General features: G+C 41.7%; 2 protein-coding genes and 1 long non-coding RNA gene across 3 annotated transcripts; 2 read left to right on the top strand and 1 right to left on the bottom strand.

Moving 5' to 3' along the window:
• The first annotated feature begins 1,316 nt into the window (after window positions 1-1,316).
• On the top strand, window positions 1,317-13,968 carry LOC131125709 (putative glycerol kinase 5). Its single transcript, XM_058067514.1, has 16 exons — window positions 1,317-1,870; window positions 1,956-2,049; window positions 3,368-3,443; window positions 3,521-3,614; window positions 3,729-3,860; window positions 5,416-5,491; window positions 5,633-5,694; window positions 5,795-5,868; window positions 6,160-6,220; window positions 6,319-6,445; window positions 6,523-6,627; window positions 8,523-8,617; window positions 9,514-9,617; window positions 9,697-9,756; window positions 9,973-10,106; window positions 11,784-13,968. Exons 1-16 carry the CDS (start codon window positions 1,745-1,747, stop codon window positions 11,945-11,947), a joined length of 1,584 nt encoding a protein of 527 aa, XP_057923497.1. The 5' UTR covers window positions 1,317-1,744; the 3' UTR covers window positions 11,948-13,968.
• LOC131125711 (uncharacterized) lies at window positions 7,474-19,272 on the bottom strand. The gene is made up of 3 exons (XR_009129052.1): window positions 19,092-19,272; window positions 9,958-10,096; window positions 7,474-8,611 (listed from the first exon to the last, which is right to left on the bottom strand). It is a non-coding gene; the product is annotated as an uncharacterized LOC131125711 (long non-coding RNA).
• Window positions 17,666-24,689, top strand: LOC131125710 (sodium/potassium-transporting ATPase subunit beta-3-like). The gene is made up of 7 exons (XM_058067515.1): window positions 17,666-17,982; window positions 18,832-18,960; window positions 19,139-19,237; window positions 22,190-22,386; window positions 22,466-22,516; window positions 22,987-23,073; window positions 23,142-24,689. The coding sequence occupies exons 1-7, from the start codon at window positions 17,871-17,873 to the stop codon at window positions 23,307-23,309; spliced, it is 843 nt and encodes a 280-aa protein (XP_057923498.1). The 5' UTR covers window positions 17,666-17,870; the 3' UTR covers window positions 23,310-24,689.
• The last annotated feature ends 154 nt before the right edge of the window (window positions 24,690-24,843 follow it).

Here is a 24,843-nt window from a genome sequence, read left to right as displayed (position 1 = left end):
CGGTTCGCCGTGTCGAGTCAGTCCGTTCACTCATGCTCACGTTCGTTCCGACTCTACAGCTCAACAACACGTGATGGCTAGTGGTGTGTCGGTCATGAACGAACGGGTCAAAAGAACCAGTTCTTTTTTGTGAACGGAATAAACGAGGTTTATGTGCAATGAGAAGTAATGACACCTCGCGAATATCGCTATGCTAAGCTACCGGATGTGAACGAGGGTGACCAGATGCTGACCGGATACGGCTACTCTGTATCATGATTCATAATTATGTGCACATACAATTACTGTGTTGGACAAGAAGAAATGTGTGACGAAATGTAAAAGTATTATGTTGTTACAGATTAACATAATAAAGAAGCAGTACACATCCGTTTTATTAGTAAAGTGTGCATTATTTATATCACTTATATTTATGACTGTACTTTATGGATTACTAAAATTATTTTAGTATTATTAATGTATTTGCAGTAAAAGCAATCAGTAATTGATTGCATTATTATACTGAGTATGATTTTTGAGACCATGTTATAAACAGATATATTCATTTTGTATCGCTTATCTTCAAAAGTCGCCAATTAACCGAGCATATTTTTGGAATGAGAACATGCAAACGCCACACAAAAGATGCCCCGGGGTGGACTCGAACCCATATCTCCTAGCTGTGTGGCCTGAGCGGCTAATAATTATAATACATCTTTTTATTACACATTACATTGTCAGTGTTACTAAACAACAGAAACACAACGCCAAGATTATAATTGTGGTGTCAGAATGGGTCACATTTAGGTGAAGAAAATGCGTTTAATACAAAATTATGATGAGTTTACCTGCTGTCGCTCGGAGTGGAGCGGATGAATAACAAACAACAAAAACAATTCCGCCCTCTAGAGGTTAAGACACAGAAGCACGACGGTCTTAACACCGCTATTGATTCCATTACTGTTACCAACTAACACATTAAAAAGGAACGTTAGTTGGTTCTCCAATGGTTAGTTAGAACTAAACCAAAGGAGAATGTAGTCTAAACGTTTTCCCATATTGTTGTCTTTGTACTACTGTATATTGTTTGTATTATATTGTATTTTATACTTTCAAATTAGTTTGTTGATAAAGGTATTTTTGTTTGTCTAAACTATTGGTCTGTGTCCGTGGAATATCTGTCTCCCATCTGTGTTTTATTGCCATAATAATCGCAATTAACACATTAAAACACAATCAGACTCATTCAATGAGCTTGAACTTCCTGAATATTTCGTAATGCGCACGCGCGCAAAGAGACTACGGATGCTTCGCGTGTCCAAAACTGTGGGAGGGACCGTAGAAGTTTAGGAATTCAAAGACATTTGACTTCTTTTAAATGCAATAGCCAAAACCAGCCTGTGTATTTTATGGTGGGGCTTTTTTGACTGACGAACTACATTCTCTATTGTCAAATTAGTTGAAATGGGCTATAAGATATTGCTACTTTTCCACCGAGACGCTGATGCGATACAATGACATAGTGGGCGAGGCTCGTTGTCATGTACTGGTTTGTACACTTATCCGGATACTCCAATGTGGCTCTCGGTCATTTTCGGAGCTGGGAACTGAAACGGGTTAACCGCAATGATAAGCGCACCAGAGTCCGAAGGTTGAGTGAAACCGAACAACACAAAGAGCGATTAGCTGCACACACAGCACCGATTCTTGCTGGCTGTGCACGACACCAACGCGAGGAGCCACGACGGATAAGAACTTTCCCACAATGGGGACTCCGAGGAACGGCACGACGAAGGAAAGTTTCATTTTGTCTGTGGATGTGGGCACGACGTCAATCAAATGTCACGTGTATGACAAGCGGGCAAAAATTCGTGGATCTTCCTCCACAGAGGTACAGTGTTACCTTAGTCCTCCCCGATGCCACCCGAACACATAAACGCACTGTAATACGCATGTGTTGTTTACTGTGCATATAGGTTCTTCCGCTGTACCCGAAGGCAGGGCATGTGGAGCTTGATCCAGATGCCCTGTGGAAAGGCTTCATCTCTGTGGTGAAGTGTGCTGTGCAAGGTACTGTTGGACCCAATTGTCCTCTTGCAAGAACTATCGAGATTCTGGTCATATCTGGTCAATGGTCATAGGGCACTTTGCTGTGACTAATGCAGGATATAAAAGCTGTGAGGATATAAAAACAGTTGTGCGTATCTTTCAGTACACTTTTATGTTATGTACAATTATAACCGGTTAGTACGTTCAATTTAGCACCATGGCATTGTTCCCATAGTGATCTATTATTATGGTTATCATCTGTTCCAGGGTAAAACCATCACCGTTTGCAAAATAGCGTAACATAGATAGCATATCTTATGTTGTTGTTTTTTTTTTAATTACTGTATAAGTGCTTTGGCAATCCATTTTAGCAGCAGGGCAAAGCACATTGTCAATAAACATGAGAGACCCACACATGGTCGTTGTTACTGTTCTTTTTAACAAGCTATAAGGTATAGCAAAGTGAATTTCCATGAAATATGATTCCTTGTTTATAAATGAAATATTTTCTGCACCTTTTTCTGACCTAAATCCATTTTTTTTTTCATTATTAGAGCCTCCCAGGCATTAAATAGCACCCCTATAGTCACAGACAGAATATAACAGAATAACAGAAAATAAGCCATTGTAGACATAAATAATATGTGTGTGCTGTATTCCGGTGCTCGGAGAGCAGAGTGGCAGCAGGACAGGAGGTGATGTCGGGGGTTTAGAGCCAAGTTTTATCTTGGTGTGGGTTCAGGCCTCAAACCTGCAATGTTTTTGGTGATCAAATTTGGTGCTTGTGTAGCACACCAAATTAAAAAGAAATGTTAGTTAGAACTAAACCAAAGGAGAATGTAGTCTCAACGTTTTCCCATATTGTTGTCTTTATACTGCTGTATATTGTTTATATTATATTGTATCTTATACTTTCAAATGAGTTTGTTGATAAAGGTATTTTGTAAAGGTACACAGTGTATCACATGGCCGTTGTTACTGTTCTTAGTACTTTTTAAGAAGCTGTAAGGTATAGCAAAGTGAATTTCCATGAAATAGGATTCCTTATTTATAAATGAAATGTTTTCTCCAGCTTTTTATGACCTAAATACATTTTTTTACATTATTAGAGCCTCCCAGACATTAAATAACACCCCTATAGTGACCTTCACACTCATATCACACTACCTCAAACCCGCAATGTTTTTGGTGATCAAATTTGGTGCTTGTTTGGCACACTGAAGACTACAATAACATTACTACTACATTACTACAATTAGGTTGTAACGTTAAGCGGCGAGGGAGGAGTTGAACTTGATGAGAAAATACACAAGTTCTTGCATGTGTGTGTTTAATACAGATGCAGGAGTCCAAATGCGTCAGATGAAGGCTCTCGGTATCTCTACTCAGCGAGCCACCTTCACAACATGGGACAGGTGACCTTAAAAAAATCTTGCCACACTTAATTTACTTGTCTGCTTCACACTCCCGTCGTTTCCTTTCTAATTCTTAGGAGAACTGGTGTTCCGTTTCATAATTTTATCACCTGGCAGGACCAGAGAGCAGCAGACCTCGTGAGATCCTGGAACAGATCTTACACTATGAAAGCGAGTCTCCTTCTGCATCTGTGATGTCTTCTTATTAAGAAGTGACACGAGCAAAAAGTGAGTAGAGTTAGTGGAACTGACAACGAACCGCTTGGTTTTTCTCACCAACCTCAGGCGATCCACGGTGTGACAAAGATGCTGTACTTCCTGACCAGGCAGAAGCGGTTACTTTCAGCAAGTCTGATTATCTTCTCCACTCAACATATCACCTTCCGCCTTGTCTGGGTCCTGAGATACTACAAACAGGTGAGTGTCTGAGAGAGGTAAGATTAAGATTAAGATTAAGATTAAGATTAAGATTAAGATTAAGATTAAGATTAAGATATGCCTTTATTCGTCCCTCAGTGGGGAAATTTGTATTGCACAGCAGCAAGAGTACAGAATCAGTTAAGCAGTACAAAATACACAATATAGAAAAATAAACAATATAAACGACCCAAGTATTAACAAAAATCAACAGTTTTTCCCACAGTTATATACAATACAGTATGTAGATAATATGAGACATTATGGAAATACTTCACATAGAACTTAGTATATTGCATTTAGAGCCCTTAATACAGGGGTGGGCAAACTACGGCCCGGGGGCCACATGCGGCCCACCAAGCGTCTGAATCCGGCCCGCCAGTTGCTTTCTAAGTATTTCAACTTTTAACATACAAGCTGGCAACATGACTTGCAATGTCGGATTAAAAAAAAAAAAACACACACAAAAAATGTAAAATTCAATTTTGTAATTTTTGTTTGTTTGTTTAAAGTGCTCCTGAAAAAAGGGACACAAGAACATACAGCTGATAGTATGACACTTTTACAAATAAATTAGACAACTAATTCAATGCAGAATGTTAGAATAGAATTATAAACGTAAAATATTGTGTGTGTTAAATATATTTTCCGGCCCCCCCGGACAGTTTTGTAAACTCAACGCGGCCCACATGTCAAAAAGTTTGCCCACCCCTGCCTTAATACAACAGGTACAACAATGATAGACCGCATGGGAGGCCCTGCTCTGTGTGTGCCTGTCTAAACCTACAGTTAAATTCTTGGACAAGTTACTCATTTTTACACAATCAAAAAAATGTACTTAAACTGTAAAAGATGACGCTGCACGGCGGATGAGTGGTTAGCACACAGGCCTCACAGAGTTCAATTCCACCCTCGGCCATCTCTGTGTGGAGTTTGCATGCCAATCCGATACAGCTAAAGATGCTCAATATACTGGATTCGCATTTCACAAATAAACACTGCGCTAAATAAATCTAATGAGTGCCACATTTATTCATCCATTCATTTTCTGTACCGCTTATCCTCACAAGCAGCGCAGGGGTGCTGGAGCCTATCCCGAGAGGCGGGGTACACCCTGGACTGGTTGCCAGCCAATCACAGGGCACATTTAGACAAACAACCATTCACACCACACTCACATTCATACCTATGGACAATTTGGAGTCGCCAATCAAACTAATATCAATATCAAGCCATTTAAAATTGTCGTTATATAACATGTTCTCCTACTATCAACAAGTAAGACAGGTTAGTCTTACTTGTCATAAAATCACAGGAATCAACCATTTAAATAACGATAACTATACAGTTTGGAAAGTTGCACATTTTGTATGTGGCACAAACATCTGCATCAGAACAAAGCAAAGTGCAAAGTCTTTAATGCTGCACTAATACAATTTGTGATATTAGAAGCTGGTCACGTCTAACCCTGTCATTGTAAACTGTTCCGATCCAAAAGGTAAACAAAAAGGGCGGGACATACCAATGTTTTTAATTGGAGTTTCTGTAATCTCAGGTTGCTCAAGCAGTGGCAGAAGGGAACTGCTGCTTTGGAACAGTTGACACCTGGCTCTTGTTTAAACTGACTCAAGGTAGGTTGACAATTAAACCGCCTCTCTGTAGTATTCCCCGAGTGCGTAATATAGAGTGGGAAGAAGTTGCTTCTCCTATCTAAATTCTCGGGAAATGTGTCAAATGATCAAATCATCTTTGTGTCCCCCAATCTCTCCTAGGAGTGACTCATGCCACAGACTACTCAAATGCAAGTGCGACAGGGATTTTTGACTCTTATCAGGTCTAGTGCTTACTACAATGTGTTTACTCTGATGTGTCAATTATTTATTTTTTACCTGTGTGGGGAATTTCTTGATCCTTGTTTAATTTTCTGTTCACAGATGTGTTGGAGTCAGTTTCTGTGTTCTCTGGTCTCCCTGCCTCTCTCCATTTTCCCAAAAGTAGAAAATACAGAGTGAGTAGATTCATGTACTTTGCAATTTGGTACACTTGCATCAAGAATTCTGTCTTAAGAAAGATAATACTGTGAGAAAGGTATTAATTTTATTACATGAATGATATTATGGCATTAATGCATGTAGTATTATTACACTGAGTGAGTATGTATTTGCTGAGGTTGTCCACATGTTTGTTGGTTTTTTTTACTGAGTGACTGTAAAAAGGAACAAGTACAGTACAGTACATTTCTGATTTGTAGTAAAAAGTGTGAGATAATGTTTGCTTTCATCCTCCTGATGCATACCAGCCATGAATTTGGTTTCACAGACCCGTCCATATTTGGAGTATCCATTCCCATTATGTCAGTGGTGAGTTGGCATCGCGACCTCTGTTATCTATACGATTAGACTTTTTTGACACTGTTACACTATGTAACACGCCACTCTGAAATCCTCCACTGCTGTAGATGGCGGACCAACAGGCTGCCATGTTTGGAGAGTGCTGTTACAATGTCGGTGATGTGAAGATCACCATGGGAACAGGAACCTTCATGGACGTAAACACCGGCCGCAAGCCTCACACGTCTTTGGCTGGTAAATTCAAATACTGTACATGCTACACTGTAGTGTACTTTTCATGTACGGTGTGTAACTAAGCCTCTTTTCTGTAGGTCTTTATCCAGTTGTGGGGTGGAAGATAGGCTCAGAGTTGGTCTATCTGGCTGAGGGCAACGCAGCAGATACTGGAACTGCCATTAGATGGGCTCAGGAACTGGGTAAGTGATGACGAGTAATATTCATTCATTCATTTTCTACCGCTTATCCTCACGAGAGTCGCGGGGGGTGCTGGAGCCTATCCCAGCTGTCTTTGGACGAGAAGTGGGGTACACCATGGACTGGTGGCCAGCCAATCACAGGGCACATATAGACAAACAACCATTCACACTCACATTCATACCTGTTGACAATTTGGAGTGGCCATCTTGGAATGGGGGAGGAAACCGGAGTACCCGGAGAAAACCCACGCATTCACCGGTAGAACATGCAAACTCCACACAGAGATGGCCGAGTGTGGAATTGAACGCAAGTCTCCTCGCTGTGAGGCCTGCACGCTAACCACTCGTCCGCTGTGCAGCCTGATAGAATATTATAAATGATACATTTTCTTCAGTGATAAATCAAGTATAATAATATCAGGATTAGGTTCCACTGTTTTGTGGCCCATGTTAGTAAAGGGGACATAGAGAAAACCGACTTTAAATGCTTGTATACACAAATGCTTGCATCTCTGGAGGTCCTGCCATTCTTTGTTGAATTTGGTGCAGAACCACTTAAAAATCTATACTTTAACCTCATCAAACACGTTTGGGACAATCTAGAACAGACTGTGAACCAGCAGGTCCTCTCTAAGGTCCAACAGATGACCAACCTCACAATTGTTCATCCGGAGAACAAAAAACACCCCAGACAGACCAGGGGCTCGTTGATTGGCGCGCTGGCGTCTTTGTAGGCTTTCAAAACAACATCGTAGCGATGCTGGCATTTCAGGTGGCAGTTAAGGTCTCATGTGTTGAAGGTCGATTACACCCCCCCAACCCCCCCTCGCAGAATGTTTGCAGAACATTTGGTGCAAATAGCATGCAAAAGGTCTTCCACAGTAAACAGTCAAGACGCCCCACACGCTCAACACCATGATTGTTTACAAGTGAGCTCAGGAGAGGCGACCACATCACAGAAAAGGCATGCTTGATTTGCCCAGGTATGACACCACAGTATGGGTATTTGTCCCTCATTGGAATATGTTTTTTTTTGTAATTATCAGTTATCAAAACTATTTTGAATATTAACTCAGGATGTATTTAAGTGTTTTTTATAATCCCAACAACGTATTTAGACGTCCTTTTTTGCACAAGAAGCCAAATGAGGTGATGATGCAACTCTCCATTAATGCATTGACAAACATTTCAGAGCACTTTTAAGCCATAAAAACAGCCACCAGATGGCAGAGGTGCATATGATAAGAGCTCGGCAGAGAACATGAATTTTTTTTTTTCAGGGGTCTAATCTTTCTTTTGGTGGTTTCCATGTTTATATTGTCACAGAACACAATATTAACTGTAGTGGCTATTTGTCCTTCACTAAAATAATAAACGGAACTTATAATCAAAAGGCCACTGATGCACCATGGGTTTTGTTTTACGCAGGCAAAAGAGTCATTGTCCAAACAATCTTGTTCCGTTTCTTCTTCTTTCCTTTTATTACCAAGCAAGCAAACAAACAAAAAAGGAACAAGGGCCTTTTCCTGTTGCCTCTCTTGCGCTGGTACAAAAACCATAGGCCCACCCCGGTGCATGCTGGTCCTGTGAGCACTGCCTACCTAAATATATTGCAGGTGCCCAGGGTGTTATCCAATGAAATAAACCCACAAATTAACTACTAATTAACCCCAACAAAATATGATAGATAAACAAAATAAATAAATAACAAGAAAATATTATCAAGTAATCCAAACAAAACAACAACAACAAAAAATAAATCAACAGATATCAGAAACCTAGGAACACACCAATAAATAGCTCCTACATTAACAATAAAGATCAGTCAATTGGCCAGTATTGAAGGGGTCGTGTGTCACATAAAATTAAGCAACCATCCTCCTCGTAATTTGCAGATCTCTTCTCTGACGTGGAGGACACAAGCACCATGGCTTACAGCGTCAGTGACTCAGACGGCGTGTGTTTCGTCCCGTCTTTCAGCGGCCTGCAGGTACATGTTTGCACGTGAATTATTTCTGTATTATGCAAACATGTTAATTCATCTACTACAGTAAACCTCGGATATATCGGATTCAGTTGTTCCCACTGGTTTTGTCCGATATAAGCGAAATCCGTTATATGCGTATACCGGAAAATGTCCGTTTTACGCATATATCGGATTTATATCCGGTATATGCGTAAATGGGATTTTATCCGTTATAAAAAGGCACTTCCTTGACTATGTTTCCAATGTACCTGGACTGGGCAATGAAAAGAGACGTAAGGTAATGAGAATTGAACTTTACTGGACTCTGAGCATAACAAATTGTTAATTAAGCTAGGCCCTGTTACGCCCGTCAGGCCTACGTTATTTCCGATAGTGAGGTTAAGATCTCATTCACTGCTGTGCTAGTATTATTGACGTCACTCACTTTTATATTTGTCCTAAATCTGGAGCCAGGAGAAAGACAATAGCCAGTGACATCAACAAGATTAGCATAACGATGCGGCCATCCGATATATGCCAGGGAAATTTCATGGAAATGTATTGGAACGTGACTGGAGATTTTGTCCGAAATAGGCGAAATCCGTGATAAAAAATCCGATATATGCAATGAATTTTTATTGGAAATGCATTAGAGAAAAATCGGTTCTTTTTTATCTGTCCGTTGTGAGCGAATTTCCGATATATCCGAGGTTTACTGTACTAGCTTGATATGGAAGTTTGTCATTGCTTAACATTTTTTGGTCTCGTTGTTTTCTCTGCTCCCTTTGTGAAGTGGCCTTTGTAAGTGCTCATCATGAATATGAATAATCAAAGTAGTGTTTCGACACAAAGAAAATATTACAAGCGAACATTTGTGTTGCTACTATATTATGACTTATTTAGTGTTGTTGAAATTCCAGGCTCCATTGAATGACCCCAAAGCTTGCGCTTCCTTCATGGGCCTCAAACTTTCCACCACCAAATGTCATCTGGTGCGTGCCATTCTAGAATCTATTGCCTTCAGGTGAGTCTTTTTGACTTGTTGACAAGTCGGAAACACCTCTACTGCAAGTGGAATTGTCTCTCATATGTGTTCCTTGCAGGAACAAGCAACTATATGATACGATGCTAAGAGAAACCAACATTCCCATTACCAAGATCAGGTAGAGTACATTAGCGGTGTATTTGATCCCAGGAGCTGATATCCCGTCAACAAGCTTGGGTTTGTGCCAAGAAACAGGGCGTAGCAGCTCTATACAGCCTGCCTCTGTGAATATAGATGAGCTTTTACTGGCCATGAATTATGTGTATGTGTTTCTCTGATTACAGCACAGTAAACCGCAATGTGGCTGAGTGCACTTTACTTGTTTGCATGTCAGGGTGGACGGCGGGGTTTCCTCAAATGACTTCATCATGCAGCTCACTGCAGACCTGTTTGGTAGGAAGGTCGAGAGATGCCGGCACCGTGAAATGTCCTGTCTGGGGGCTGCTTTCGTAGCTGGGCTTGGTGTGGGTAAGTTGGGTTGCCCATGGGAACAGATGAGAATCGTCAGACTATATGGTCATTTAGAGGACTGAACAGGAATACTTGCACTGCATGTAGTTGAGGAAGTAGGACACATATAGACAATCTAACAACTCCCATGCACACCTATGGAGAATTTAGAGTCTCCAGTTAATCTAACATCCTTTTTTTGGGGGAAGGAAACCGGAGTACCAGGTACCATCGTTACCCGTACACAGGGAGAAGCTCATAGACTGGCTGTGAGGCAGAAATGCTAACCACTGTTATTCCACATACATGTGTGTCAGCATTGAAAATTATAGTTTTACATACAGAAAACAATGCAAAGTTAATTTTTAATGATGAAACTGTTGTACAGGTATGAATTTACACAATATGTTTTATATTCTACAGCAGGGGTCGGGAACCTTTTTGGCTAAGAGAGCCATGAAGGCCAGATATTTTAAAATGTGTATCTGTGAGAGCCATATACATTTTTTTAAACATTGAATGCAATAAAATGTGTGCATTTTTATGTAAGACCAACAGTTTTAGATATAATGGGCTCTAATTACGTAGACCAGGCACACTACCCCACGCCAATGGGGTGTGGCCAGCATACTTTCGTGAGCAGCGCAGTGTCCAATAATAAATCAAATACTTGCTGCCATTAATGCAACTTCTGCTGCTGCATAGTTTTGAACCGTATTCAGTATATTTCATTCTTTTGGCCATCTTCGTCAAAAGGCTTGGTTCTGCAGCTTTAGCTAGGTGACTATTTGACTAAAGGAGGAAAGTTTATATTTACATGTTGACATCTCAATGACCGAGGTAGACTACCGCATTACCCAGTAATAATCAAGTTTTGGTGTTTGACCTGGAAAATATCATCAACAAAGATGGATATGGTCGGCCATATTGCAGTAGAAAATAGATGGACGAATTAAAATGCATAAGAAAGTTTTGATTTTTAATATTATTTTTAACAGTCATTTCTGTGATGTTTACTTTAAAATGTTAGCAAACATACATTTTTATTGTGGTAAATGCTTGAGAGCCAGATACAGTCATCAAAAGAGCCCTACCTGGCTCCCGAGCCATAGGTTCCCTACCTCTGTTCTACAGTCTTGTTTTTTTGGCTATTAAAATAACATAAAAATGTCATTTTTAAAATCCTAAACATTTAATTAAAAAAACATTTCCCTAGCTAAACTTCCTATGGCATATTCCAGTATTATAATTAAATATAAAATGTTATAATAAAAATTTGATAATAAAATAAATAAAATGTGCTGCATCTCCAACAAGGTGAGAGAGCTCAATCAAGCGGTCCTAACACCTCATGGTCACTTGTTTCCTATAAATACTGATCCGGGTAATGACTTTAAACATGAATGGATTTAAACGTCATATTCTTAGTCATGCAGACAGTCTGACGAGTCCGAACGAAGCGGCGTCTGTAAACTGCTTTCCTATTCATTATTCATACGATGTAATTTGATTGTGAGACCGCCGTAATTCAATCCAAGACAGATGATGGATGTGTTGTGGAAGGTGCGGACGGCGGAATGAATTATGGTTTAAGTCAATTTGTCAACATGAGCTGCCCTTTATGACCGGTGGTGTGAAAGACAATCCAAAGGGCCGACCCATAGCTCTACTCATCTTCATCTGCTGTCCATTCAGGCTACTGGAAAACCCGCGAAGAGGTGAAGAAGCTTCACAGCGCAGACAACGTGTTTTGTCCCAAAGGAGTCGGCGGTGACGGTGCCAGTTCCCAATACACGCCCATCCTCCAGAGCTGGGAAAGGGCCCTCCGGCGCTCCATGTACTGGTACAAGAAGCCTTGACATCGGATCCTCTACCAGACTAATAGTGCTTTGTTTTATGTGTACTTGGAAACCAAAGAGGGTCCATATTGACACGTCACCGTGGGGATCATGTGATTAATTTCTCTCATATGCAATGGACATGTTTACAAAAGTTGCCACACGGGGGTACTTTGCAACAGTTTTCATGAATAAATGCCCCCCTTTTCAAGCAAATCCCACATAAGACAGTATAAATAAAGAGTAGAAATTCCAGTCCCTTTCAGGTGATGGGAAAGTAACATCCCTCGACACCTGGATCACCTAGGCTTTGTACAATCTGAACACACTCACTGGATCCGTCCTCATATTATAGCACCTACAGCAGGGGTGCTCATTAAGTCGATCGCGAGCTACCGGTCGATCGCGGAGGTGGTACTGGTCGATCGCTGGTCGATCGCGGCGTGACATTAAAAAAATATCATCCCAGCATCAATGCCGTCACTTGATTGATATACAGGGCAGCCATTCAGATGACAACTGAATGTTGCCCTTCGGGCGACCAATCAAATCAAACAACGTCTCTAAGTGCAGCAGAACTTACGATGTCAGCCTATCATCCATCCCCGTTACTTGATTGACATACAGGACAACCAATCAGATGACAACTGAATTTTGACCTTTAGGTCACCGCTCATGCGTAAACAGCGATGCAAAGTGCTAAGCTAGTCGGCGAATTGCGTCAGAATTCAAGTCCTCGCTAAAGTTTATGGTCACTAAAATGAGTGAAGGAGCTGGACCAAGTAAAAAGGCAAAAACTGGACCAAGTAAAAAGGCAAAAAACATATCACTTCCATACGGATATGGAATATTATACGGATATTGTGATACGGATATTATCCATGACTGATAAACATTTGGAAGTGTGCTTGAGGCTGGCTATCAGCAGCTACTGTCCGGACTATGCATCCCTGGCTGGTTCAATTCAGTGCAAGTCATCAAAGTAAACTCAGGTAATTACAAAAAATGTTAATAGTTAATTATGTGTGTTTTGCAATATTGGCTCATTTGGTTATGTAAGGTACATCAACATACATTGTACGTACAAATAATCCTCAATACATTTGAAAATAAATAGATGTTTTGCATTTTTGTAGTGGGTAGATCATTTTGACTCGCTCATTTTAAAAGTAGCTCGCATGCTGAAAAAGTGTGAGCACCCCTGACCTACAGCATACTTGGTATGTAAAAACGTATCCTGAGTCACTGTTTCTAGACTAGTAAGCTGATTGTCTGACATATTATTTTTGAAGCAGATTTTTTCCCATGACAATTGACTGGAATATGGGGAACTATGGGGGGCCTTACCGTGATTTACTGTGCCTTTATCTGTGAGTCTTGTGGATTACCTGATATTAACTTGTTGGTTTGAATTCACTTAAAATTCCCTGCATAAATGCATATTTACATATATGTATCTCTAGTGTGTTATCGTATATGTATATCTCTAGTGTGTTATTGTCATGACAGTAATAATAATAAATCATTTAAAAGCAGAATGTGATGCAATATCAGCATGCTTTGACAGAGTTTGGACTGTTGGAAGCCAGTGGCGTCGGCGCGTGTCTGTCATGAGACTGACTTGACATGCCCTCACATACGCACTCGTCACTTGTGGTGATGGTGGTTTGTGTAGGACATCTGCAATATAAAAATGTGTGTACATTTACACCACAATAAATGATTACATTTGTTCTGTATGTGGACGAGTGGTTTGCGCGCGGGCCTCACAGCGAGGAGATCCGAGTTCAATTCCACCCTCCGCCATCTCTGTGTGGAGTTTGCATGTTTTCCCCGTGCATGCGTGGGTTTTCTCCGGGTACTCCGGTTTCCTCCCACATACCAAATTGTCCATAGGCATGAATGTGAGTGTGAATGGTTGTTTGTCTATATGTGCCCTGTGATTGGCTGGCCACCAGTCCAGGGTGTACTCCGCCTCTCGCTCGAAGACAGCTGGGATAGGCTCCAGCACCCCCGCGACCCTCGTGAGGATAAGTGGTAGAAAATGAATGTTTTGTATGTTTTTTTCCAATAAAGTCCAATACTCTATCTGGTCTGTTGGATGTCTGTTACACCGGCAATTTCCTTCTTCAGGTCATTCCAAATTGTTTGTGCAATGGTTCCGATAGACTTTCCATCTTCTGTCAGATTCACATTTGCTTGTTTTTCAAGCTCTCTGGTTTGCATGTTTTAACCTCTCCCTATCTGAAACTGAACGCAGACATTCAATCCTGTGCGTACCCAAGTACCCAACAGAACACACTAAATTGGTCCTATGTTCCAATACTTTTGCGCACATGAAAAATGGGATGGTTTCAAACAAGAAGAAAAAAGTGAAATGGATTCATCCGTGGATGTCACACCCACGTTTTCAGTTCACAGCAAAAATGATGGAATTGGCTTCACTGTTCCGATCGGGCACGGTAAAATCCCACCTTGGGCGCCACTTTGTTGTGTTGTGTTTACTGTGGCACAATGGATTTTGTGAAAAATGGGGATACATTCTACATTCACTGAAAATTTGAAGTACTTTCAAGTCATCAGACTCATTGATGTCCAAGTCGAGTCCAAAGTCATCAAAATTGTGACTCGACCCCACAGAGGGGACACACACAATAGCAGGATTACACTGAAAGTACAAACCAGGAAGTAACCTGCTTACAAACAAACACACTCCAAGATTGTTTTTGTTTTGCTTCTGTACTAAATGCTATTCTAGTTCAACTGTGGTGTGGAAAAAGTGTTTGCCACCTTCCTGATTTCACTCTTAAAAGCAAAAATTGCAATCGAGCATTTGTGATAACTTGCAATGAGTCTATAACAGCACTGTGGAAGAATTTTGGCCCACTCATCTTTGCAGATTTATTGTAATTCACTTTGTCTTGGAACACACATTCTCCTTCACGATTTTTTGGTAGCTGGCAGAATTCATGGTTCCATTTATCACAGAAAGTCTTCCAGGTCCTGAAGCAGCAAATCAGCCCCAGACCATCACGCTACCACCACCATATTTTACAGTTGGTGTGATGTTCTTTTTCTGAAATGCAGCGTAAAATGTAAACGACACACATCTGGTCAGACCGCAGAGTATTTTCCCAAAGGTCTATGGGGATCATCAAGATGTTTTCCAGACTGATAGCTCTCAATGACTTTGTTAGTTGCCGAATATGTTTTTGAGGATCTTTTGGTGTACTTCAGTTTGTCAGTTAGGGCCTATTTAAGTGATTTTCTTGATTTTTCTCCCTCAATAATTAAAGTTTCATTTAAAAACTGCATTTCGGTTGTGATATCATTAACTAGTATTTAAATATGTTTGATGATCTGAAACAGGGTGGCAAACAAATCAGAACTCAGGAAGGGGGCAAACAATTTTTCACACCGCGGTATGTGCTAAAACAGAGGTAGGGAACCTATGGCTCGGGAGCCAGGTAGGGCTCTTTTGATGACTGTATCTGGCTCTCAAGCGTTTCTTACCACAATAAAAATGTATTTTTGCTAACATTTTAAAGTAAACCATCACAGAAATGACTGTTAAAAATAATATTCAAAATCAACAACTTTCTTATGCATTTTAATTCGTCCATTTATTTTCTACTGCAATACATCCGACCATATCTATCTTTCCTGATGATATTTTCCAGGTCAAACACCAAAACTCGATTATTACTGGGTAATGCGGTAGTCTACCTCGGTCATTGAGATGTCAACATGTAAATGTAAACTTTTCTCCTTTAGTCAAATAGTCACCTAGCTAAAGCTGCAGAACCAAGCCTTCTGGCGAAGATGGCCAAAAGAATGAAATATACTGAATACGGTTCAAAACCATGCAGCAGCAGAAGTTGCATTAATGGCAACAAGTATTTGATTTATTATTAGACACTGCGCTGCTCACGAAAGTGTGCTGGCCACACCCCCTTGGCGTGGGGTAGTGTGCCCGGTCTACGTAATTAGAGCCCATTATATCTAAAACTGTTGGTCTTACATAAAAATGCACACATTTTATTGCATTCAATGTTTAAAAAAATGTATATGGCTCTCACAGATACACATTTTAAAATATCTGGCCTTCATGGCTCTCTTAGCCAAAAAGGTTCCCGACCCCTGTGCTAAAACAACCTATCAAATGGTGGTTTAAGACTTTTTTCATAGGATAAACTCATTCATGAGGTGTGCAGGAAAAGTTCACGTCCCGACGTGGTATGTGGCGTACGAAACATCGGCGTCAGCTGTGTGGGAATCATCTTGTCAGCAGATGCTTGTGGTCGTTTTGACAGTATTGACTAGGACAGGTGAACACATGCTGACTCTGACGCTTCACCTCCAAAGAGATTCCGTTGTGTGATTCCAGGGAGGGAGGAATGGAGATAGGACGGGTGGGGCTGGGGGGGGCAGTAGATGAGTGTAGGGAGTGCTTCCTATTGATGTGAGCGCACTGGGAGGGTTGCTATGGCAGCTTGCGGATGGAGAGAGTGAGAACAAATGGGGGTGTGTGTTCCTGCTCATGGTGCTGGTATGGTGAAGGGGGCGCTAATTGAGTGCACTGGCAAACATAGAGGAGGGGATGATGGGGCGGGGGAGTGTTCTTCTTCTTCAACAATGGGAGGATTGTGAGAGAGGTGAGCTGGGTGTACATTGCACAGATTTATCCAGTATAGCTTTGCTGCATCAAGCCCACCCACCACACACCTCCACTCCACTCCACTCCACTCCACCACCGACACCCTCCCTGCTGTCAATCTTTCCCACTCAGTGCAGCATGATGCCTTCAGAGAGCAAAAAGTGTGAGTGAGTCCGACAGAACGAGCCCATGAATCAGTGCTGCCTGCTCTCACACTCATTACTCAAATGTGTGACTGTGTGTGTGTGTGTGTTGCCGCATTGTGTGAGTTGTGGCGGACCTTGCCTTGCAACAAATTCAGTCTGACAGCACGAACCGGATGCACCACGACCACTAGCTCGGTCCCCCTCCCCCATATGAGCTGAATCCTGCATCACGGTTCATTATATAAACCCCACCGCCGCCTCTCTCTCTCTTTTCTCTGACACACTTGATTGTTGGAGTGTCTGTCACACAGGGCTGGAAGTTAAGCTTTTGTCCTCTTCTCCTTCTACTTGAGCCGCATGACACCTCCACCTCCCGAGGGCGTGTCATACAATGCCATGTACGCATTAGCACCGGGAACTAACATGCAATCAATTTACAAATGTCCTTTTCTCCTCTTTCTCTCGCCCTCTCTCCGTCTAACACACACTCGCTTCAGCATCATGCTCCATTGCCATAGCAACAAGGGTTGGCAAATGCCCCAAATATATAACTATATGCTCAAGTCAGACATAAATAGAAATATGCTGACTTGGTCTTTTAGAAAACACCTGCATTTCGGGTGTGTGTTGGAATGTGTGTGAGCCGAGAGTGACATAACAAAATAAGTACACACGATGCCGCATCCCGTTCCTTAAAGGACACGACAGGGGTGAAGCAAATTTATAAGCATGAGCGGCGGCTGGAGCATAAATGATAATAAAGATAGCGTGTCCTATATTTTTAATTGGTGCGCGTGCCTCCACCGTCAACCAGTAAGCATCCTTGCTCCGCATCAGCTGCCACCGAGGGGCATTTGTCGACGTCACAGGGTTTTTTTTTTTTTTTCAAGCCTCCCCCCCACCCTTGTGGGTTTTTTTTCTTTTCCACCACCAGAGCGTCTCTCCCTCCGTCCTTCTGCCTGCTCTTTCCCTCTTTCTACCGCCCACTCCTTCCCAACCATTGATCCGACCACTCGCCGGCTTCTTCGCCTCATTACATCACCCCGTGCGCTTTTCTGCTTCCCCCCCCCCAACGTTGGAGATAAACCCTAAACATTTTTTGGACACCCCCTATTTTGATAGATATTTAAAAAAGCCCACCATGGCGAGCACTGAGGATAAACCAGCCAACAAGGAGAATGCATCCAGCTGGAAGGACTCCTTCTACAACCCGAGGACCGGCGAGGTGCTGGGTCGTACGGCCAGCAGCTGGGGTAAGGCACCCCCCCCTCTCTCATTTACACATGCATTAATAAATGTCAGCTCCTATACGTGCTCTTATGGGGGATGTGAGGAGTCATCAGGCCTACATAAAGGTGTAAAGGAGACGCCTCCACCATGATGTTCATATGAAGAGATGCTGCTTATGAGTCATTACAACTAGATCAGGATTTTCAAATAATCTGCATGAATGTGGAGATTAACCAGCCTGTGATGATGATGATGATGATAATGATGCCTGTTATCTAATCCCATATGATGAGTGGGCCTCAGCATCCCGTGTTGCACCTATAGCTGATGATTTTTATGTAAGCGGTATCGTAACACAGTAGCCAGCTCCTATAGGCTATAGCGTGGGGCAGTCATGCAGCCCGGGCCCCCTGTGCTGCTGTACAGTGGGATGCTCCATTGCAGTTGCATGGCCGCCCACATTAGCATGCCTGTCAAGGTCAAATGGGATTCCCTCTCTTCTTTTTCTTTCTCCCCTCTTCTTGGTGCACTAGGCATTGTGGGATACTGTTGGGGAGGGATGACAGAAAGGGGGGATGAGTGTGGGGGATGCACGGTGACAAGTCAGGGGGCATCGGCTCTGTGCAAAGTGGATGCTGGTGAACCATTTTGAGGCTTCAGTGGAACGGCGAAGCAGACATGATGTGCTGCAGCTTCAGCCCCCGAAAGATGAAACTGCATATTTACCAACAGCATTCCTCCCCATCATCCTAAATCATTTCTTTCATGATGAGGAGAAAAAAAACTCAATCCGAGCTTGTGTGTGTGTGTGAGGTAGCTAATAATAAATACATCTCATCTTCTTTCCCTTCTATTTCTACGTGTCCCCACAGCCCTCATCTTGTTGTTCTATTTGGTCTTCTACTGTTTCCTGGCGGGCATGTTTGCCCTGACGATGTGGGTGATGCTGCTCACACTGGATGAGCATGCACCCAGGTACAGAGACCGCGTTCCTTATCCAGGTTAGTGTCTTCTCATCCTCACTACTGGAAAGCTTTCAGCTAACTGCAACAGCGTGTCTCCATTCATTATTCATATTTGATAAGTCAGCGCGATGCAGTAAATGTAGTTGTGCTTTTTTGTATCGACCTACTTGGAATGTCCGATGTCTCCTTCCTACGTCACGCTGCCCTCTTGCAGGGTTGGTGATCCTTCCGAACTCGCTGGACATCGCTTTCAACAGAACCGACGCTGGGAAGTATGCAGACTATGTGAAAAACCTGGAGGCCTTCCTGCAAAGTGAGAGCACTCATCAATCCATATTCCACACGCGGAAAAAGTAAACGTGATGAACCGTGTGGTTCGGTTGTCTAATGAATTCACAACTTCTGCAATCAGCAGCGTGTGTGTCGTGATGAGAAAGAGGCAGAAGATGGTCATCAGACAGGACAAGCACTTTGAGAATAACGAGAGATACAATTTCATTAAAAACTTCCCTGCAAGGAGACAGTTCAACTAGTCGGAGAAGCTTCTTATTTAGTTTGCGGAGAGGAGAGCGGAAAGGATGGAACAGAAACATAGTTATTTCAACTTTATCAGTAAGGAAAACACAGGAAAACACAGAAAACACTCAGAGCCCGTTGACTTGGAAACACCAATGGAGTGTAAAAATCAAATGGAATCACGGAAAATTATAAAATTGCCACTCCATAGTTTTTATGAAGACACTAAACATTTGTGCAATAAAGAATGCTCATGAATGGCCCGTCACACCAAAATCCCGTTGCCTTCTGCTGACACGTCCTGTCATCGTAAAACACATTAGTTAAGGTAAATGACAAAGTCAACTCCTACCTAAAAGAAGCTAAGCACGCAAATAATAGTGACCAAGTAGCTCTCAAAGTGAGCTGGACCTCTGAAATGAGGTTATTACAAGTCTTACCACAACAAAATGCCATCACAGTGGAGGAAGCGATGACATTCTTGCTTGGCTTCTCGTTACTTCCCAGCAGTCCTTCCGGCATATTGCTGCCTCCCAGTGGTCAGTTTAGGTACTACGCTCGATGTTTAGCCTGCCCATAACCAGTGAGGGAAATAAGTATTTGATTTGTGAGTTTTCTAGTAAATGTAAGTTTTTAAAAAGGTATATTTAATTTAGTTATTTTCTATGTGTTTTTATTACAATAAAAATGAACTCCTGTGATTGGCTGGCCCCGCCTCTCGCCGAAGACAGCTGGGATAGGCTCCAGTAAGCAGTAGAAAGCAGTAGAAAATGAATGAATGAATGAAAAATGAAACTCCAGCATTCAATCCCAGCATTTTCATTTTAGAGGATTTTAACTGATTTGCTCCCCTGCCGTTCCTCATTACGGTTGCAGGTGTGCTGGAGCCTATCCCAGCAGTGGACAGGCGAGAGGTGTGGAACACCCTCAACTGGTGGCCGACCAATCATAGGGAAAATATAATACCTCAGTCGGCCATTGTTGGTTTAACTTGTCAAACCGTTTTGCACTGATCGACCAATCAGACGACAGAAAACTGCTGATATGTTTGTAAGCCGGCTAGTGTGAGGCAAATCTGGAATTGGATCGGTTAAAGAAACAGCTCCAGCGCTATTAGAGTTCATGTGGCACGGGCCAGCACTCCTGATTCTGAAGGCCCCGGGCAGAAAAGATTGACATGGCAACACATAGAAGCTGAAATCTGCATTCAAGAATTGAAGTTGTCAATGTAGGTCAGGGCTGGTGATCGTGTTTAAGCCCGCAGAAAAGGCATTGCTGGCATTTGGAAGGGAACACTACGTATTGCAGGGGTGGGCAAACTTTTTGACTCATGGGCCGCATTGAGTTAACAAAATTGTGCGGGGGGCCAGAACATATATTTAACACACATGATTTTATGCTTATAATTTTAATAATTTTAAATATTTTTAAATATTTTAAAATATTTTTAAATATTTTTAAATATTTTTACATAATTTTTAAATATTTTTTAAATAATTTTTAATAATTTTTAATAATTTTTAATAATTTGTAATAAATTTTTCTAACTTTTAATTATTTTTAATAATTACTAATAATTTTTAAATAAGTTTTAATATTTTTAAATAATTTTAAATAATTTTAAATATTTTTAAATATTTTTAAATAATTTTAAATAATTTTAAATAATTTTAAATAATTTTAAATAATTTTTAATAATTTTTAATAATTTTTAATAATTTTTAATAATTTTAATAATTTTATGCCTTGAATTATTCGTCTAATTTTAATTGTCATACTATCAGCTATATGTTCTTGTTTCCTTTTTTTCAGGAGCACTTTAAACATCAGACCACATCAAACGAGGATTTATTTATTATTTTTTTTACTGAATAAGACATCCGACTTGAAAGTCACGTTGCCAGCTGGTATGTTAAAAGTTGAAATACTTAAAAGCAACTGGCGGGGCGGATTCTAAGGTTTGGTGGGCCGCATGTGGCCCCCGGGCCGTAGTTTGCCCACCCCTGACGTATTGCCTTTAAAACACTTGTTTTTGCCCTGGAAAAAACACCCTCACCTCATGTATACAAAGATACGCATTTGATCTGTTTTTGTTAAAAACGCGTAAACGGCACCTTAGGGCGAATGATGAGTTTGATCGCCAATTCTGGCCTCCCTTCATTGGTTGCCTGTTGGTTTTAGGATTGATTTTAAGATTTGATTGTTTGTTTTTAAGGCGTTGAATGGGCTGGCCCCCAAATACATCTCGGACCTCATCCAAGTTTACTCTCCAGCTCGGTCACTGAGGTCCGAGGGCCAGCTCCAACTTGTGGTGCCCAAGACGAGACTTAAGACCAGGGGGGACCCGAGCCTTTTCTGTGGTCGGCCCCAAACTATGGAACTCTCTGCCCTCCAAAGTAAAAAAGGCCCCCGATATCGAAAGCTTTAAGTCTCGTCTTAAAAGCCACTTTTATTCTCTGGCTTTTAACTCAGAGTGAGTCGTATGGTCCTGTGTCTTTTAGTTCTTTGTTTTTATTGTGATTGGTTCTATTTTTTATACTTTTATTGCTTTGTTTTTTATTTTAATATCTATTTTATTATTTTATTTCTTAAATGCTCTTTTAGTTTTGGATTATTTGGATTCTGTGCAGCACTTTGGAAACTCTGTTTATAAAATGTGCTATATAAATAAAGTGGATTGGATTGGATGAGTTACACTCTGGATTGATCGTCAGTCAGTTTGATCACTGTGTTTACCTCCTCCTTATAGAGCATTACAATGACACGGAGCAGGAGAAGAATCTAGACTGTCCTCAAGGCGAGTACTTCCTGCAGGATGACAGTGGGGAAATGGAAAAGAAAGTGTGCCGCTTCAAGAGGGACTACCTGAGTCTCTGCTCCGGCCTGTCTGACACCAACTTTGGCTACTCTGAGGGGAAACCATGCGTGCTGCTAAAACTAAACAGGGTAACGAAAAGCCTTTAAGCCCGAGTCCCGCCTTCTGATACGTTCCCTTGCTGATTTCAAGTCTCCTCTCACCTTCTAGATCATCGGTCTGAAGCCTCAGGGGGATCCTTACATCAACTGCACTGTCAAAGTAAACTTATTCTCTGCAAACTAGACATGTTGCTCGTATGTCTACTTTTTTGTCTTCTCGTTTTTTTTCTCTCATAAAACTCTGACTAGCACAACAGTGTGAACACTTTTTGTTGATCTTGATTTCATTTCCCTCCTTCTGTCTGTCTGTTTTTTGTTTCTTGTTGACTTTTCTTCTGCATGCCGTCAGTGGCGACTTTAGGGTAAGACGGTATGTCGAGCATCAGGACTAGGCCAATACGTGTGTGTGTGTGTAGCTAGGCTATAATGACACCCCTGTGCCATTTTCCAGCCATTTTAATGTAATCAGCATAATGTGCGCCGCAGTTGTCCTAGAGCAAATTACAGCAGAGCACGTCATGCTTTTCCACGTCATACTCCACACTAACAACAGAGGGTCATCGCTTATTAATTAGCCGATTCCGATTCTTTACGAGGCATTCATCCACCAACAGATTGTCTTCTCCGCAGAAAGAAAATCCTGTTCAGATGCAGTACTTCCCCAGAAACGGACGCATTGACAAGATGTATTTCCCTTACTACGGAAAGAAAGCCCATGTGAGTATTTCCCTCTTGGTTTGGATGACCTCCATTATCATCACACACTTGTGTCGTGGTGCATTCAGGTGAACTACGTGCAGCCCCTGGTTGCCGTTAAGCTGCTGCTCACCAAGGAGGACTACAACAAGGAGCTGACAGTGGAGTGCAGGGTAGAGGGCTCCGACCTGCGCAACAACGACGAGAGGGATAAGTTCCTGGGTCGTGTCACCTTCAGGATCAAGGTGGTGGAGTAAAAGAGGGAAAGGCCGGTCAAAAGGAACCCCAATGCAGAGGCTGCCCATCTTCGCTCAAGGAAGGAAGTGTCAAATCCCTCTCAAGACAGCATTCGGGATAAGGCGGATTAGTTTTGGGCCGTAGTCGGAGAGCCGTTTACACACTGAATGTTGCTTTGATGACATTAATGACCCTTCTTTCCTTCAAGATTCCTTGCTGACCTCTGCTAAGTTTCCGAGAGAACAAGCCACATGCAGGCTCTGCTCCTGATCCATGCCCTCCACCTGTTGCACAAATCATATACCGTAACCACCCCCACCCCGACACCCAACCCACCACATTTTCGCTTTCATTTCCACGCCATTAGCTAACTTATATCCATCGCAAGCAAGCCATTTGGAGCAGTTGTGTTATTGCCAACTTTTTCATGTCTAGATCGTCCTGCATCACCGGGAAGAGCGTGCCGCTTTTTCCATCCCTCAATAAACGGCATATGAGCGAGAGTATTAGCGCTGGTCTCGAGAAAGAGACATTTTATCATGTTGTATAAGTGAAAAAAATAGCTCATTTCCAGCACATATCAGGATCATCACAAAGACTTCATTGGAACATATGCTGATAATCAAGTATAGCCACCGTATCCCTATGTATATGAAACGTCAATGACAAAGTCCCTTTCTACATATAAATACATAGTGATCCTTACCATATTTAGGGAATAATAGATAGATCTTTGTGTTGTGGCCCACGTCGCCACAACTCAGTCTTGTGATGTCTGTCTGTCTGCATGTCTGTCTGTCTTTGTCTGTCTGCCCGTTGTCTGTCTGCCCGTTGTCCTGTGTACTCACCTCTCCATTGCAATAGCCAACATGTGGGTGAGCCCCCCCAAGATTAGATGAGCCGTCTCCCTGCGGCATATCGATGCAAGCTGAGGAGACACACACATACAGACACACACAAAGTATACTGTAAATTGCTTCTAAGGCAGAGAGGCGCTGGGGGGGGGGGGAGCATTGCAAACATCCACTGTAAGTATGTACTGTATATCTCTATGTGATCTGTATATCTATCCGGGTCTCAAAAGATTGTTAGTTTTCTCTCTTCTTCAGCCTGTCAATCTGATTGTCTGCCAATCTATTACTCTTCAATGTATATATATATAAACACAATCAATCATATTTACTTAATTCACACTGTATTTTTGTCACACACAAAAAAAACACAATATCTGTGGACTGTAAAGAAATAATTTAAACAGAAGATTTACAGGAAATGATCTTATTCAAAGCTATGTTTACACAGTCTTTAAGGAACCCACATTTGAAAGAACTTGTAACATCTCTTCAGGGTGCCTTAAGACCCGATGAAATAAATTGTGGAATAAAAGTGATTTTGAAGAAAAAAAAAATCTTGTTTTTATTCTTTATTTTTTATCCACAGTAGCATGTAGAATATTGTTCAAAGGTCTTACGCTACCACCAATAGGAGGAGACACAACCCTAACACTAACCCTGGCACAAGGACCAAGCAAAAATCTGTGACATTTTGGTGAAG

Source organism: Doryrhamphus excisus, chromosome 3 (genome assembly GCF_030265055.1).
Source record: "Doryrhamphus excisus isolate RoL2022-K1 chromosome 3, RoL_Dexc_1.0, whole genome shotgun sequence".
NCBI lineage: Eukaryota > Metazoa > Chordata > Actinopteri > Syngnathiformes > Syngnathidae > Doryrhamphus > Doryrhamphus excisus.
This window is presented reverse-complemented; position numbering and strand designations above follow the sequence as displayed.